Consider the following 17,978-nt stretch of genomic DNA (forward strand, 5'->3'; position numbering starts at 1 on the left):
AGGTGGAGCCTCGCAGAAGATTGTCGTCCCGCGGTCCCATGCACAAGAAACGCCCATAGTCAAACCCCACCACTGGGATAAGATCAAAGTCATGGCAGGCGAGATTGGGGAGAGACAATTTGGATCAATGACATCAACTTGGGATCACAGGGAGAGACGGGCGGACAACCCCGAACATGCTGCAGGGCGTGGGGTCACCAGTTGGGCTTGGGCTTTTTTGGGCACAGGTGTGGGGAGGGCAAGTAGGAGAGGAGGAGATGGGGGTCCACCCATCCCCTTACCCGATGACAGCCCACACCACACCTGCCCCAGTAAGCACAGGCACCCCCACAGCACCCCCTGCTGCACAATGGTGGTATAACATCCTCTGCCCCATTACAGCCCCTATCACACCTGCCCCAGATAAGTGTGGACCCCCCAGCCCCCCTGTAGGTGTGCCTGATACATACCCCAGGTCAACTTGCACCCCCACCAATGATGATGCCCCCTGCAGGGCAATGAGGTATCACCCTTACCTACCCTGGCTCCCTTCACACCTGCCCCAGGCGAACACAGATCCCATATGGGACAGACCATAGCATCTGCATCAGGTCAGTACAGACCACCCCCACCCCATCTGGTGCCCTCTGCCCTGCAGGGCATGGGCAGTAATGCCCACAGCTTCAGCCCTGCCCCTGATTCTGCAGGGACTGGTGGTGCAACCCGGCAACCCCCAGAGGGGACAAACTCAGCCTGATCTCCCCATGCTTGGCTGGACAGCCCGTGTCCAAAGCCTCACCCTAGGCCCAGCACACACCACCTGTCCTGACCCTAATACATGCCCCAGCACCGCATGTTGCAGGGATGCTGTCAGCAGTGTGGAGAACCTGCTTTCCCAAGGAGGAAGAAACCCCGCTGGAGCTGGCACCATGCACAGTCTGCCCTATACTCCCACAATCACCTCCGTTGCAGATGGGTGGCTGTGGTGGGTGAGGGCAGGAACAGGGGAGACGGGCCTGGCTTGGGGCACCCATTGCACCAGTTTCCAGTCGCTCACCCAGTGTTGCTCACCCCGTGGTGCTGACTCACCCAGCTCTGGGTCCTGCTGTGGGAAGAGGGCAGAAGCGGGTGGGAGCAGCCAGTGGGGCAGCAGCAGGGTGGGTAGATCAGACCATCTCCTGCTCCCAAGGGCTACCAACAACCTCTGGATTGTGGTGAATCACTTAGGAAGGGAAGGGGATGGGAAGGCACAGAGAGATCTGCCCCAGAAAGGGTTGTGGGCCTGGGTCTGTTCCCATTGCACACCTCGGGAGAGGACACAGAGATCAACCACAGGAGTGTATGGAAGAAATCAAACTGTGTTGTGGTTGAATCAGAACTGACAGAGCCAGCCTTTTGTTATTTAGGGCTATACCATGATCACAGGGAGAATTCCCTACAGCAAGGGGGATCACCCACTTGCCTGTTTCAAAGGAATTCTCGAACTCTGTAAGTTAATAGGCATATTTATACTTAAAACCGAGATGGAAAAAAAATACGAGCTTGGAGAAACAAATAGGAGTAAATCACTGGTCTGACACACGCAGACACACAGGCAGTTTACTTAAAGAAATGGGAAACATTGTGCTTATAGCAATGGTCATCAATTTCTGGTTCTCAGACAGAAAAAAAACTAACATCCGCACACAGGGTAATATATCAAGATGAAAACAAGGCATCCAGGATTTTATTTTAGAACATTTTTCTGAAATACTCAGTATCAGCACCTCTGTTCTCTTTTCTTAGTCAAGTTAGGCACCTGGTTAAATTTATTTTCATAGGTGGCATGTCCAGTTCTCGGGCTTTAGTAGCAGGGAATGTATGAGAGAGAATACAAGGGGAGGAGGGCAGGGGAGCAGCCCTCACCCATGGTGCACAGTTCTGCAGAGGCTGAAAAGCAAAACAGGACAAAAAGGCTCCGTAGGTGGCAGAAGCAGCTCCTTGCAGACCCCACTGGGCATCAGCAGGTCTTGGAGAGGGGTGATGTGGTGGTGAGGAAAGGTGAGGTCAGGGAGGAGGACAGGGAATGCTTCCCCAGCCATAAATGCACTCCTCCCTGCAACTCAGGGGCTCATACACCAGAACCCCTGGACTAGGAAGGAGAAAGCTGGGAGGCAGCCAAGGAAGGTCCGTGGGTGTCATCAGCGGTCTGGGGGAGGGCACCCTAGTGTGAAGGCACTTCTTCCCCTGGGAGTACTTTTAGAGAACGATGAGGAATGCACAGGCTCACAGGCTGATGCAAAGATCATCTCCTCCTCATCTCCTTCCCCCACATCAGGGCTGACCTCTGCCTGAGGTGTTTCCTCTTAGCCCTGCCCCCCCATACCTTGGGGGCCAGCGTCTGGGCTCTGGACTCCCACTGTACCCTACAAGAGACAAAGCCTGGGGGAACTCTTTCTGCAGGCCACCAGCATGAGGGCACTTGTCTGAATGCAGCCACTGGTGGGTGCTGAGCACGCAGACATCTCCAAGGCCTTCCTGCACTGCTGGCAGAATTAGGGATGCCTCTGGGAGTGGATGTGCTGATTCCAGGATGGGTGGAACAGATGGGTGAAGCTTTTCCAATACTCAGAGCACCAATGTAACTTCTCCGCTGTGTAGATGCACTGGTGTTCAGCACAGGCTACAGGAGTAGGTGAAGCTCTTCCCACACTAAGAGCAATGATGTGGCTTCTCCCGTGTGCATGCACTGGTGCTGGGCCAAGCTGGAGAGGATGCTGAAAGTCTTCCCACACTCAGAACATTTTATGGCTTCTTCCCTGTGTGAATATGCTGGTGCTGGGCCAGGCTGGAGGAGCGAGTGAAGCTCTTCCCACACTCAGAGCACTGATATGGCTTCTCTCCCGTGTGAATGAGCTTGTGGTTGGCCAGGGAGGAGGAATAACTGAAGTTCTTTCCACACTCAGAGCACTGATATGGCTTTTCCCTTGTGTGCATGCGCTGGTGCTGGGCCAGGTTGGAGGAATAAATGAAGCTCTTCCCACACTCAGAGCACTGATATGGCTTCTCTCCTGTGTGAATGCACTGGTGGCTGGCCAGGGAGGAGGAATAACTGAAGCTCCTCCCACACTCAGAGCACTGATATGGCTTCTCCCCTGTGTGGACACGTTGGTGACTGGCCAGGTTGGAGGAATAACTGAAGCTCTTTCCACACTTGGAGCACTGATATGGCTTCTCTCCAATGTGAGTGTGCTTGTGCTTGGCCAGGGAGGAGGAATAACTGAAGCTCTTCCCACACTCAGAGCACTGATATGGCTTCTCCCTTGTGTGGCCGCGCTGGTGCCGGGCCAGCTCGGAGGAATAACTGAAGCTCTTCCCACACTCAGAGCACTGTTGCTTCTCCCCGGTGTGGGTGCACTGGTGCCAGGCCATGTTGGTGTATTGGGTGAAGCTCTTCCCACACACCGAGCAGTGATGTGGCTTCTCCCTTGTGTGGATGTGCTGGTGGTGGGCCAGGCCAAAGGAGTGAGTGAAGCTCTTCCCACACTCAGAGCACTGATATGGCTTCTCCCCCGTGTGCATGCGCTGGTGCCGTGCCAAGTAGCAGGCATAACTGAAGCTCTTCCCACACTCAGAGCACTGATGTGGCTTCTCCCCTGTGTGGATAACCTGGTGTTGGGCCAGCTTGGAAGGGGAGATGAAGCTCTTCCCACACACAGAGCAATGATGTGGCTTCTCCCCTGTGTGCACGCACCTGTGCCTGGCCAGGCTGCAGGGCTGCCTGAAGTTCTTCCCACACTTCGTGCAGCAGTGTGGCTGCTGCCTCCTCCACACACACTGGTGCTGGGACAGGCCTTGCCAGCTGATGAAGTTCTTCCTGCACTTGGTGCAGCAGTGCGTCTTCGTCCCCAAGTGCACGCGCTGGTGCTGAGCCAGGGAGAAGAAATGGGTGAAGGTTTTACCACGTGACACAGTGGTACTGACGCTTCTTCCTGTGCACATCCTGGGTTTTGAGCAGTTCCAAGCGGCGTACAAAGCTCTCCCCGCTTTTGGTGAAGCGGTGGGGGAGCTGTGCAGAATGGATCTGGTGGTGAGCAGCCAGGGTCGAGAGGCAGGTGAAGCTCTTCCCACATGTGGCGCGTACATGGGGCTTCTCCCCAGCATGCCTTCTCTTGTGCAGAGCCAGGAGGGAGGGGCAGCTAAAACTTTTCCTGCACTGAGGGCAGGGGTGAGCTCTCCCCCCGGGCTTGGTAGTGAGCTGCTGCTTCCCACTGAGGTCCCCCACACGGCCTTGGTTTGCATGCGGTGTCTCTTTCCCATGGACCTTTGCTTTCTGCCTCTTCAGGTGTCTCAGCATGACATATTCGTCCCTGCAGTTTGGGCTTTTTCTGGCTTCTTTCCCTTCTTCACTCCCATGCCCAACTAGAGATGGAAGTGTATTCACTGCTACATTATTCTGCTTTTGGGGCATCCCCTGACCCTTGTGCACAAGTATGAAATGTGAGAGGGCTGATCATGGACAGAGCAGTGGGGAGCAAAGGGATTTCAGCCATCAGCCAAACGTTCATGAGGATGAGACTGTTAAAACCAGGGAGAAGACAACACCGCTTCAGAGCTCACATGGCTCCAGGGCAAAGCAAGAACCAGAGCTTTACCCAGGGAAACGAGGGCTCGGTAGTTCCTCAGCATCTGGTCCCGGTAAAGCCCCTTGTCTTCCTCTTCCAGCAGCTCCCACTGCTCCCGTGTGAAATACACTGCCACATCCTCAAACACCTCCCGGAGCTGCAGGCACAAGCGTTACACCATCAGTGTCTCCTGCCCCAGCCCCCACGGCCCTGTCTGCACTCGCTCTGCACTACAGCACTGTGCACGCTTAGCCAGGACAGGCAGGGGTACGCGACTCAGCTGGCACATGATATGCAGGGACCCTGGTTTTCTCTGTTTAAAAGCTGCAAATTATCTCAAAAGAAAATATCCTTCCCAACCCATAGCCCTCCCCGCACCCCTGCTGGTGCCCCACACTCCCCCCGCCCCTTCCAGCCCCCCGGCCCTGCTGGTGACATCTGGTCCAGGAAGAGACAAAGGCTTGTGCCAGGACACTTTCACCTCCCTGCACTGCCCAATGCTGACCTCAGAGCAGCTGTCCTTACACCAGACACTTCAAAACAAACTTGAACGTGGAGCTGTGCAACAAAAAATCAACTGCAGGCTGGGCTGTGTTAAGCACGGTCCACATGGGGACTGTGGAGTCTTGTCTGATTAACGAGATTAGCTGCTGTGTCCCCTTTGTGTGGGGGGGTCTTTACTTGCATCCCCTCTCCCAGCACTGTCCCCCTTCCCACCATGCTGCCCCTGCACTTGGTATTCAAAAGACTCTATTCAATAGTCTGGTCTGTGCACAGCCTTCAATTCCAACTTATCAAATTCCCTCCATCAATGCTGACCTCGTGAAGGAACACCTTGAGAAGCTGGATACCTTCCAGTCAGCCGGCTCTGACAATCTGCACCCCAGGGCACTCAAGGAGCTGGCGAACATCATAGCCTAGCCCCTGGCACGGATCTTTAAAAGCTCCTGGCGCTCTGGTGCAGTGCCCAAAGACTGAAAGAAGGCCAATGTGGTGCTGATCTTCAAGAAAGGGAGGAAAGTGGATCCAGCTAACTACAGGCCCATCAGCCTCACTTCTATCCTGGGGAAGATCTTAGAAAATTTTATTAAAGAGGCCATCCTTAATGGACTGGCTGACGCCAGCATCCTGAGGGATAGCCAGCATGGGTTTGTTGTGGGTAGATCTTGCTTGACCAATCTCACTTCCTTCTATGACCAGGTACCTATCACCTGCACAAGGGAGAAGTGATTTATGTCCTATATCTTGACTTCAAAAAAGCCTTCCATCTCGTATCCCATGATCACCTTTTGGCGAAACTGGCGAATTGTGGCTTTGGGTCCATCATGATCTGATGGCCTGGAAATTGGCTCCGTGGTCGGACCCAGAGGGTAGTAATTGATGGAAGTCAATCATCATGGTGTTCTGTGATCAGTGCGGTCCCCCAAGCCTCTGTCCTTGGACCCATATTGTTCAACATCTTCATTAGTGATGTGGACATTGGAGTCAGGAGTGGAGTGGCCAAGTTTGCCGATGACAGCAAACTTCGGGGCAAAGCGTCCACACCTATAGACAGGCAGGTGATTCAGGCTGACCTGGACAGGCTCAGCAAATGGGTGAATGAGAACCTGATGGTGTTTAACACCGAAAAATGCAAGGTTCTCCACCATGGAAGGAAAATCCTGCAGCACCCTTATAGGCTCGGCAGTGCTACGCTGGTTAGCACTACGGAAGAAGGAGACTTGGGGGTCATCACTGACCACAAGATGAACATGAGCCTGCAATACAATACTGTGGCTAGTAAAGCGACCAAAACGCTGCCTTGCATCCATAGATGCTTCTCGAGCAAATCCCGGGACGTCATTCTCCCCTTGTACTCGGCCTTGGTGAGGCCGCAGCTGGAGTCCTGCGCCCAGTTTTGGGCTCCACAATTCAAAAAGGATGTGGAGAAGCTTGAGAGAGTTCAGAGGAGAGCCACACACATGATCAGAGGTCAGGAAAACAGACCTTATGATGACAGGCTGAGAGCCATGGGGCTCTTTAGCTTGGAAGAGGGCAGGCTCAGGAGTGATCTGATGGCCACCTATAAGTTTATCAGGGGTGACCACCAGGATCTGGGGGAACGTCTGTTCACCAGAGCGCCCCGAAGGGATGATGAGGTCGAACGGTCACAAACTCCTGCAAGACCTTTTCAGGCTGGACATAAGGAAGAATTTCTTTACTGTCCGAGCCCCCAAGCCTGGAGCAGGCCTGCCAGCGGAGATGGTTCAAGCACCTACATTGAACACCTTCAAGAGCAAATTGGATGCTTATCTTGCTGGGATCCTATGACCCCAGCTGACTTCCTGCCTTTTGGACGGGGGGTGGGGGGGCTGGACTCAATGATCTTCCGAGGTCCCTTCCAGCCCTAATGTCCATGTCTATGAAATGAGTGTAGAATCGAAAAAACGTGTGCTGTGCCTCTGATTCACTTAGTCTGTAAGCTGCAAATCACCCCGGCTTCTGCCTCGCCTCACCCCAACACAGAGAATCAGCAGCCAGGTGTGCTGCTCACTCCTGCCAAACTGATGTGCTGGGGGAACCCTGCTGGCATCGGCTGCAGAGCCCCTCTGTGCTCCCCAGTCCTAGCCAGGGGGAGAGGACTTGCTGGGCTCGGCTGTAGAGACCACTGCCCCGGGCTGCCTGGTGCGGGCTGGTGGACTCTGACCAGGCCTTCCCGTGCCAGCACCCCCGGTCACTCTTCAGGTCTCTGCTCCCCAAACTCTTGACAGCACCCCTGGCTCCTCCTCGGCTCTGCCCCAGCTGCACTCCCACCCCCACCTCGAGCCGGTGCCCTGCTCACCTCCATGCTCTCCCCCTGCTTCGCCGGCCTGCCCTGCCCCTCCTGCAGCTGGCCCAGCCCAGGTGTCAGGGAGCCGCTCCGTCCCCGTCTGCCTGCGGAGGGTCTCTGCCGCTCCAGGTTGACATGCCCTTCCTTGGGAGGCTGCTCATCTGCTCTGCTCAAGGTCCCAGCACCTGAGGGTGGGTAAGAGCGTGCACAGGTTAGCCCTAGGGTGGTGGCACAGGGAAAGCCCTGCTACTGTCCTGCTCTGGCCTGGGATGAAGGGAACTAGAAGCTGCAGTGTATGGTAGAAGGGGGAGAAGGGAGACTCATTGTCCCACCAGCAAGAGGCTGGAGATGAGCTGCTAGAACTGTCCCAGCGCCCGTGGTGATCACGGCATCGTGGCATCACTCCCTGGGAAAGGATCTGGAGGGATGCTGGTGCTGGGTCACGTGCACATGTTGGGGCAGAGTGGGCGCCAAATGGAGGGTCAGTCTACTCCATGATGCGTGAAATGCTTCCGGGGCACCGGGAGAACAATAGCCGCCGACCTGCTGGAGCACGGACCCATCAAACTGTTCTGGCAGAGAGATTTCTGCCCTGGGGGACGGGCCTCCTGCCCCTGGAAAGGGGAGACCCACCGCTCCTCACCTCGCCGAGGGAAGGGTCTGGTCCGAGGCACCCAGCTGGGGACCCTCCACATGCCGACAGCTCCCAGGTCTGCCCTGTACCGGGGCCCTCCAGCCGGACGGAGACCTGGGTGAACTGAACCTGCACCAGCCACAGTGGACTCTCATTTCTGCATCACCGGCACCAGCCTCTTGTTGACTGATATTATTACAACACTGTTCATTAGAACAGCAATTAGATCACTGGTTGTGACCATGGCAGCAGAGCAAGAGCCAGTCACCTAAAGCATCTTTCTGAGAGGAGCGGCGCAGGCAGTGAGAAAGATCCTGGGCCTGGGACCACCCCCCGGGACCAGAGCCCTGCCCCACCCCAGCCACACAGCTACAAACCTTGCGGCCCTGTCCCGGGCAGGGGCAGGCATTGGAGCCGCTCGCCCCAACCCCAGCACAGGCACTCAGGTTCCTAACTGCACGCCAGGACTTCATCCCGCACCTCACCTGCCCCGGCTCCTTGCACTCGTTCAGGAGCCACCGGCTACTGTCCGCTCCGCTCGCTGTCCCCCCTTGCAGCACTTGTTTGGAGCCTGTGACCCCACTCCCATCTCTGTTCTCTACTTAGTTGTCCCCCAAATCAACTGGCCTAAAACCAGTAGCCAACACTAATAATGGCGGGTGCTATGGGGAGGTAACTGCTACTCTTTGGGTGTTGAGCCCAGGTTAACCTTGTACATCAAAAAGGCTGGTGAGGACCTGGCTCCGGGTTGGGCGGGGGCTCCTCTTTGGCATCAGGAGGCAGCTTGTCCTCGGGCCCTGGGGTTTCCCGATCTCCTGCCTCCTCCAGAGGCCTGTCCTCACCATAGGCCTTCGGCTGCTGCACCCAGGAGCCACCAGGCTCTGGCAGGGCCCCAGGGGGCTGCATCTTGTCTGAGGACACCTCCTCGACCTTCACACGCACCCTGAGCTGGGGACGAGATAAATGTGTCACTGGGGAGCTGGGATCTGGGGGGAAACTTCCCCCAGACATGCGGAGGTGTAGATGGCACCAAACAAACACTCTAAACTGGAGCTTTTCATCCTCTGCCTGCTCCAGCTGAAACCCCTCGGCCAGGGCCACAGCCTGGGTGCAGGTCTCCATGCGGCACCTGCACACCCAGCTCTGCATCTCCGGGGGCAGGATGGCCAGGAACTGCTCCAGCACCACCAGCTCCAGCATCTGCTCCTTGCTGCGGCGCTGGGGCTCCAGCCAGCGCCGGCAGAGCTCCCACAGCCGGCTGCAAATCTTCTGCGGGCCCTCGGCTTCCTGGTAGCGCAGGCCACGGAAGAGCCGGCGCCAGGGCTCTGGGGTGGGGAGCTCATCCCGCGGTGTCAGCTCTGGGGTCGTGGAGGGCAGCTCGGCCTCACAAGGGGGCTGCATGGCCTGCATCGCATCCTGCCCCAAAAGGTCTTGGAGCTGGACTGGCTCTGGTCTGGACGACATGAGGGACTTCTGCACACTCAGCCCCTGCCTGCAGACCTCCTGGGTCCTGCTCTGCCAGCTCCTGCCGTGAAGGGAAGGCGCACAGCGGCCACGGGCTCTAGCGCAGCAGCCACGTCTCCCCAGGAGGGATCTCACCGGCCGGGGTCCTGGGCTCTCGCTCTCTCTACACTCGTGCACGGCGCCTGTGGGCAGTGTCCGGTCTCCAGGAGCACCTGTGGGAAAGGAGACAGCAGAAATCTGGCCATGGATCTGACACCTGGGACTGTAACCCTGCTGCAGCCCGACGTCTGCCCGGCCCTGATGCTCTCGCACACCACAACTCGGAGCAGTCTTGGAGCCATCCTCACTTCCCCTCCAGCGCCAGTGCAGGATGTGGCACCGAGCTGGCTGGAGAAATGGCGTAGCAGCAGCTCTCCACCCCTCCCCCAGCCCAACGGCTGCTCCCTCCTCCCCCAGCCCTGCAGTTAGGGTGACCCCCGCTCCCTGATTGGGTGGGACAGTGCCCAAATAGGAATCTCAAATCCTGGTCCTGGGCTGCATGACCCAGGACATTTGTCCTAAATTCAGTGTCTAGAAGGATCGGGAAACCGCGCTTTGCCTTTGCAGGTAGGCAGGTTCAAGTGTGCAAGGGGATGGTGGGAGCCGGATGCAGGGGGCACCAGGGCACCCACACGCCCACACAGAAGCACCCGGCCGTGAATGCAGCGGGAAAGGCACATGTCTGGCGGGGGGGTGAAAAAGGTCTTGGGGGGACAGAGTGGGGTGGATGGAGGCCCCAGGGGGAGGGGAGGAGTTGGGGAGGGGATGGAGTGCCGGGCAGGTCCTGCGGGGCATGTGCCAGCTGAGATCTCTGCAGGGGGTAGAATTGTGCACACACACACGTGCGGGGGGGGGTGCCCACTCCCAGCCCTGAGGGGCCCAAACTCCCCTGTCCCCTCCCCCACCATGACCCCTTAGTGCTGCCCCCATGGGCCAGTCTGAGCACAGCGGGATCCTGCACCCCAGGCTCCACAGGGCAGGAGCAGGGACAGGGCTGGAGGAACCCGCCTCCCCACGCCATCACATCCTGCAAATTTACTGATAGGTCATACATGCAACAGAAAGGTTAATGCTACAAACAGATACTACAGTAATAAAGAGCTAACAGTGAATGATAACAACACATTGACCAAATGACAAAGAGTTTCCATGTGGGGTTGGCAACTTATCGGCAGTCCCTCTATGCCAGCGCACGCCAAGTTGTTCCAGCGAAATCAGGCGTCCCCAATCAATGCTGCCTGAGGGGTCACCTGAAAGGTCCCTTAGTCAGGATCCGGTCTTCGCTCACACTGGAAGTCCAGGGTCCAGGCTTCATACAGTGATGGTTCTTCTGTCCCATCCTTCATGCTGGTCACTTGACATGCACGTTCTTTATGCCTCATCTTATGCTAATCTGTTGGCGTTAGAGCAAGTCACAATCTTGCGCTATAGCTGTTACTCTGTGAGATCAAAAGGTGTTACAAATTATCATGAAAGGTTACCGCCCGAACTCAGGTTCACCCAATAAGCAAATTACACCACATGATGAGGAAAAATACTGGAGCAAGCAAAATAAAGTCAGGCCATAATAAGGAGCATAAGTAAAGGCCAAATAACAAAAAGACCTTGAGGATAAGCTTATCGGGAGACAGCTGGAGAAAACACGTTTAGTCTAGCAAGACTCCAGGGTGAATTGTTGTCAGACTGCCAAGAGTGTATTAAGGGGCAGGCTGATCTGTGTCTTTTTCTCACAAGCATATAACAGAGCCTATGCTCTGCCTCTGCTGTGATTTAGCTGCCCTTGCTTCTTCTCCCGTGGCCATGAAAAATAAAGTGCTTCTGCTAGCCAAGCAGTGATCCTGTCGTGATTTCCACATCACATAATACTTTGAGGCTTGAAATTAGCATTACTCTGCCCTTAGTTTCTTATTCCTGGATTCTTTGGAATGTGCTGATTATATTAGGTGGTCAGATCTTGTTATGGCTTGACCTTTAAAAAAAAACAGTTAGATCACCTAATTTTGTACCTCTGCTTATTTTCTGGGCTCAGCGGTCCCATGATCAGCGCAAACAGTTGGATTCAACACTTTGATTAAATTGTGACAGACAAATTACTCTTGTGGGTTGCAACCTTTGCATTAGTTCATCTTAACTGCTTAGACTATTGTCTGAATGTCTCCAAGAGCATATATGTATTGCTTATGATAGTAACCCCTCTGGTTCTGGCCACCACAAATCACCCTTGCCGCCACATACAGGCCCATGTTTTGTGCCCCTCCAACACTTACCTGAGGGGAAGGGCAACAGCCAACTGCGCCCCCAGGATCTGAGACAGTTTCCCCTTGGGTCCTTTGGAAAATCATCCATGTCCGCAGGTGTCTTGAATCTTCCGGGCTGGAAAGAAACCCATCATCTGCGGCCCTGGTTGGGGATGAGAGTTTGGTGGATCTGTTTGTTCTGTCACCACTGGGGCAGACCCCTGGGGCCTAGGTGGAGGTGGGAGTGTGGGGGAAAAGCTTCCTACCCCTCGGGCACCAGAGACCTGCCCTGAGAGCCCACTACAGCCCCCACCCAGCCCCTCTGGGAGGGGGCCATAAAGGGCCCAGTTTTCTCCCATAGGGCGCATCTACATAAAATGTTTATTGCAGAGCTGCTTCACCACTTCTGCAGGAAACATCTCTGCATCTACACATGTGCCCCTATAAGGGCACACAAAATAAATCAACTCTGGAGCAGCCAAGTGCCAGTCTGCTCCAGAGTTTTTTCATGGGTAACACCACAGTGCTGCGGCCAGGTGCCAGCTAGCCTGTGCCCCAGCCACCCTTCTGCAGCGCACTGCAACCCCGTCACAGCAGCCGGATGTGCTGTGCACGTAGAAAGTCTGGCACAATATTCCTTGGAGTTGTTGCTCCAGGGCGCACATTCAAATGGTATGCCCATGAGCAAAAGACTCTGGAGCAGTGTGATGGCCAGAAGCAAAGGGGTTCATGAGCAAATTATAGCAAATAATATCTGTTTCTTGGAGACATGTGACAGTAGTCTGACAGTTGATCTTAGCTAAGGCAAAGCTTGTAAGATTCTAACCCGCAAATTGTATCTTGTCTGTCGCAAGTATAACCGCAATGTTAAAATTAACTGTCTGTACCGATCATAAGACTAACCGGGTCCCAAAGAGTGGAACTAGAAAACAGAACCACAAACTTTAGCTAACCCAATGGTCCTTGCTTAAAGGTCACTCGAAATAACAAACCTGACCGCAAGATATGATTGACACAGTCGAAAAATTCCAGAAAGGAAGTAGCCAGCTGGGTTGAACTTAGGCGGAGTAAATGTTAATCTCAAACCCCAAAGTGATGTGGTGTGATTTGCTTATTGGGTGAGTCCAAGTTTAGGCAGTAATCTTCCATGATAATTTCTGACACCTTCTAATCCCATACATAGGGTAACAGCTGTCAGGCAAGATCACAAATGGCTCTGAGCTAAGACAGTAGTATAAGATAAGGCACAAAGGAGCATGTATGTCAAGGGACCAGCACGAAGCACGGGACAGAAGGACCATCGCTGTACCAAGCCTGGACCCGGGACTCCCAGCGTGAGCGAGGACCGGATCCTGACCTAGGGACCTTCCCGGTGACCCTTCGGACAGTGTTGATCAGGAACGTCTGACTTCGCCAGAACAACTTGGCGCACACCTGGCCTAGAGGGACTGCCGATACGTTGCCAACCCCACGTGGGAACTCTTTGTCATTCTATCTGTTTTACTGTCGAATCAAACAAAATGGATGCTTTAAACTTTGGTCAAGCTAACTGCAAGTCGGAAATGACCGTGACAGTTAAGTGGGAAATTGCTGGCTCTGCGTGTTAGAGCAAAGACAAAAGGAAATGTTTGTTCCTTGTATTGCCAAGTGATCTGCTTCACCCATAACCGCAGCCTTGAGATAGCAGAGAAGCATGTGTCCCTTGCTTTTGAGACAACAGAAAATGCATGTTTGCATCTCTGACTGCTTGCTTGGGAAAACTGACTATCCAATCACCTCCTGTGTAATGGCTGTTCAAAAGCACACGGACTGGATGACGGTGTGTGAAGGGAGAGATCTCTCTGGAGCGCTTGGTGCATCCCTGCTGCCCTGAGCTCTCTCTGTAGCTGGAGCTCGGAATAAAAGCTTCTCCTCACCTGACCCGAAAGCCTCCACGTGTTTTACCACGACATTATCATTCACTGCTGGCTCTGTAGTGCTCTGCTACGTGTTTGTCGCATTAGCCTGTCCGTTAGCTGTTGGACGCGTGAGCCAGCAGTGAATTTGCCTTTGCTTCACTCCTGACTCGCCTCCTCGATCCCGAACCCAGCTGCCTAGCAGCTGATATGCTCACAGCGCCTAGCCGGCCTGTGCCAGATCAAGAAGCACGAGTTTATTTGTGTGCATTAATTGCACGTGTAGACACACGCACGCCGATGTGGGCTGATCTCCCCAGCAGGGCCACAGGCCTTTGGAGCAGGGGAAGGGTCCTCCTGGGCTGGGGAAGCTGAGCAGCACCCTCGACCTGACCCACAGCTGAGGAGCGGTGGGGGAAGGGCCCTTTCATTATTACCTTTGGAAGTGTCCTGCTCTCAGGCCAAATTGCCCAAACCTTGTGCCACGACCCCCCAGACACGAGACAGCGCGACGCCTGCCGGCTCCCCACCGCCAGCTGCTGATGGGCAGCCCCTCCCCCATGCCCTTGGGTCCTCCTTTTGCCCAGGCTGCCCCACCGCCTCCTGCTCACACGCGCGTGCTCACACTCACCCCGGTCTGGTTGTAGCTGTATGGAAGGGGACCAGGTTGACCAGGTTGGATCGAAACTCCCGCTGCCAGCGCTGAGCTCCAGGTCCCAGCCCAGATATGTGGTCCCACGCCCCTGCATGGCTACTGCCCCTCCTCCTGGGCAGTCTTGACTTGTACACCCCTGTGACCTCATTCATCTCGTCCAGTGGAGGCCCGGTCTGGTCGGCTGTCAGCCAAGCAATTCGAAATATATCACCAGCTGCCGGGCAGAGTCTAGCCCCCTGCCTTCCCCCCACCCCGTGGATGCACCCCCCCCCAGGCAGCCGATACCAGTCCCGGAGGCGGAGGGAGCCGGCCCCCCCCCCCCAGGGATGCGGCCAGCGCTGGTCCCGCACGAGACAGGGTACGGGGCCTCCCCTGTGCTGGGCCCGTCCTCGTCACAGTGTCACGGAGCAGAGATTTAGGGGGAAACAGAGGTGTCTTCCCGCCACGCACTCATCCCGGGCTGGTTGCAGCCGTGCGGCAGGGGACCGGGGGGGATGAGACCCCGCTGCCAGCGCTGAGCTCCAGGCCCCGCGTCCCGCCGGGGGGAAGCTCACTGAGTCTATGATTGCGTGCACAGATTTTCTGTGATGTTATAATAGTCCTGATAATTTATTCTTCCCTTTTTATATTCTGTTTTAAGATAAACACTTTTTTTTTTCATCCATACCACTTGAATTGAGGTTTGGGTTGATTTTTTAAATGGTATTTGTTTTAATGGAAGTGAAAATAATAAGTAATCATTTAAATTACATGGTTTTTAGAGCCAAAGTGAAGATTTGTGCATGTGAGGAATCAATCCGTGTCCCAACAGCTTGCTAAGAAGGGCTTTCCCAACTCCTTGAGTTGGTCGAATAAGATACTGGATTTACCCAAAGAAAAGAGAGTGGGAGAGAGTGTGTTTGTGTGTGTGCGTGTGCAAAGATCGGATTTGTAAGTCACCTGCGTCTCCACACGTCCGAGTCTGCATCCCGCCCTCCTCTTCCCTTTTTTCTGCTTTTCTCTCTGGTCTCCCGGCCCCGCCGCTGGGTGCGGTCGTCTCCCCCACACAGCCGTGCCCTCGCTGCCCCCCGCGGCACTGCGGCGGCGCTCCCGGCGGGCGGGGGGGGGGGGACACTGCCCGGCTCCCCGCGGGCTGCGGGCGGTGCGGGAGCCCGGACGAGATCTCGCGGCCACAACCGTAATGCTCGGTCCCGCAGCGCCGGCGGCGCTCTCGGCCGGGAGCCAGAGCCGGAGCCGGGATGCCATTGGCCGCCCCGCCGCGCGTGCCCGCCCCCCGGGAAGTGGCAGGCGCCGATTGGCTGCTGCCGGCCGAGGGGCGTGGTCGCGCAGCGCGGTCCCGCGTGCAGGTGCCGGTGCCGGTGCGGGTCCGCCCGGGCTGTCCGGGGGCGGGGGCAGCAATGCGGGGGGGCAGTGTCCCTGCCTGCCGGGGTATTCACTTTACCCCCCAGCTTGGTGTCATCAGGGAACTTGAGCCGGGTGCTCTCCACCCCCTCATCCAGGTCGCTGATGATGTTGAACACCAGCGGCCCCAGGACCGAGCCCTGGGGGACTCGGCTGCCCACACCCCCCAGGTCGACATCGACCCGTCCCCCCCCACCTCAGGGTGCGCCCCTCGAGCCAGTCTGCCACCCGTGTGACCGTGCATTCGGCAATGCCGCAGCCCCTCAGCTTGCCCACCAGAACTGGGGGGGGACACGGTGTCGAAGCCTTCTGGGAGTCCAAGAGACGACATCGACTTCCTCCTTCCCCTCTAGGGTCTTTGTTCCCCGGTCATAGGAAGAGACCAGGTTGGTCAGGCAGGATCGGCCTGGCACGAACCCGTGCTGGTGACCCCTCAGCATCCCTTCCCCTGCAGGGCTCGCACAAATGCGGCCCTGATCATTTTTTCAAAGACCTTCCCCAGGACAGAAGTGAGGCTGACTGGCCTGCAGTTGCCAGGCTCTTCCTTCCTCCCCTTCCTGAAAAGAGGGACCACACTGGCCCTTTTCCAGTCCTCAGGGACTTGGCCCCAGCACCAGGAGTCCTCAAACAGCCGTGCCAACGGCTCCGCGATGACACCAGCCAATTCCCTCAGCACCCGCGGATGAAGGTCATCTGGGCCCGCCGACTTGGACACATCTAAGCCCTCCAGGTAATCCTTAACTAGATCTGAACTAGCAGTCGGGGGCTCGCAGCCTTCCCGGCCTCTCTACGCTGTCACCCGAGAGCGCCCCGGTGTCAGCGGACAGGGACACGGAGGCAAAGACCTTGTTGCAGAGTTCAGCCTTCTCTCGCGCCTCCGTCACCACCTGCCCTCCCCCGCCCCGTAGGGGTCCGATGTTACCCCGAGGCTTCTTCTTGCTCCCTGTATACTTGAAGAAGGCTGTTTTCTTATCCTTAATCCCAGAAGCTAATCTAAGCTCCAGTGCTGCTTTCGCCTTCCTCACCAAATCCCTACAAGCTCGGGGCAGGGAGGTGTACTCCTCCTGGGTCCCTGCCTCTGCTTCCACCACTAGTACCATTTTTTCTTTGCCCTCAGGCCAGCCTGGACATCCGTGCTCAGCCATGGAGGTTTCTTGGGCCCTTTTCCCTCCTTCCTGTGCAGAGGAATTGCGTCCTGCTGCACCCCAAGGATCGCCTCCCTCAGGATGGACCACCTTTCCTGGACCCCCAGACTAGCTACCCCGGGCTCCGAGTGCCACCCTGACTACTGCCCTGAGCACAGCGAAGTTGGCTTTCCTAACGTCAAGCATTTGCGCTGAGCTAGTTCCCCTCCCCGCCTTCCTCTGAATAGCAAACGGGATCATTTCATGATCACTGTCCCCAGCCTCCCTTGTGCTAGCACCTCCCGCACCAGGTCGTCCCCAGCGGCTAACACCAGATCCAGTACGGCGTTTCCCTCGTGGGGACGAGCACCTCCTGCACGAGGTGCAGGTCCTGGACGCACGTCAGGAGCCTTCCTGAGGGGCTCGACCTGGCCGCCTGCTCCTCCCAGTTGATGCCAGGGTAATTCATATCCCCCATGAGCACAACATCCCTTGCACGCCCGGCCTCCCCCAGCTGCCTGGAGAATTGCACATCCAGCTCTTCCTCCTGATGTGGTGCCTGTAGTAAACCCTACCGCCAGCTCCCTCCCCCCGCCCTCCTTGGAGCTTGACCCACAGGGTCTCAGTTACACCTTCCTCTGGTCCCACTTGGAAGTAGAGCTGGTATACTGGTCCCTGACACAGAGCGCAACCCCCCCACACACCTTTTTTCCCCTTCCCATCTCTTCTAAACAACCTAGAGCCCTCGATGTCTACTGCCCAGTCAAAAGCTTCACCCCACCATATCTCCACCAGGCCACCCAGGTCGATTTTACTACTTGCAAGCAGGAGAGCAAGCTCGTCCCGCTTGTTCCCCAGGCTTCTTGCATTAGTGAAGAGACACCTTACTCCCCCGAGGGAGTCCTGGGCACCCCCCGCCCCTTCCTGAGAGACAACGGGTCCCTTGGTCTATACCTGAGCTCTTACCTGGGCAGGTCCTACACCTGCTGAGTTGTCTCTTGCTCCCGTGGATCCCCGTCCCCCGACGAACTTAGTTTAAAGCCCGGCGGAGGAGGTCAACTAGCCTGTAAGAAAACAAACTCATACCTTTGGGGGAGAGATGGAGACCATCACGCCCCAGGCAGGGTTACATCTCCC

The 17,978-nt window shown here is 56.3% G+C and overlaps 2 protein-coding genes across 4 annotated transcripts; both read right to left on the minus strand.

The window, feature by feature from the left end:
• Positions 1–1,340: 1,340 nt before the first annotated feature.
• Positions 1,341–4,429, minus strand: LOC149851710 (uncharacterized). The gene is given in 3 exon segments (XM_090030461.1): positions 1,341–2,766; positions 2,769–3,922; positions 3,924–4,429. Coding segments are annotated over 3 exon segments (1,785 nt in total). The 3' UTR covers positions 1,341–2,641.
• Positions 4,430–4,539: 110 nt separating this feature from the next.
• Positions 4,540–17,950, minus strand: LOC149851711 (uncharacterized). 3 transcript variants are annotated; one of them, XM_090030464.1, is made up of 5 exons: positions 17,796–17,950; positions 14,293–14,497; positions 8,764–9,702; positions 7,405–7,577; positions 4,540–4,740 (listed from the first exon to the last, which is right to left on the minus strand). In XM_090030464.1, exons 2-5 carry the CDS (start codon positions 14,462–14,464, stop codon positions 4,540–4,542), a joined length of 1,485 nt encoding a protein of 494 aa, XP_089886590.1. In that variant the 5' UTR covers positions 14,465–14,497; positions 17,796–17,950. The 3 variants fall into 3 exon arrangements, with proteins under 3 accessions (XP_089886590.1, XP_089886588.1, XP_089886589.1); XM_090030462.1 differs by having other exon boundaries at positions 15,256–17,950; XM_090030463.1 differs by having other exon boundaries at positions 17,808–17,921.
• Positions 17,951–17,978: the final 28 nt, after the last annotated feature.

The sequence above is a fragment of the Crocodylus siamensis genome, unplaced genomic scaffold (assembly GCF_052110815.1).
Source record: "Crocodylus siamensis isolate JL-2025a unplaced genomic scaffold, ASM5211081v1 HiC_scaffold_399, whole genome shotgun sequence".
Lineage (NCBI taxonomy): Eukaryota > Metazoa > Chordata > Crocodylia > Crocodylidae > Crocodylus > Crocodylus siamensis.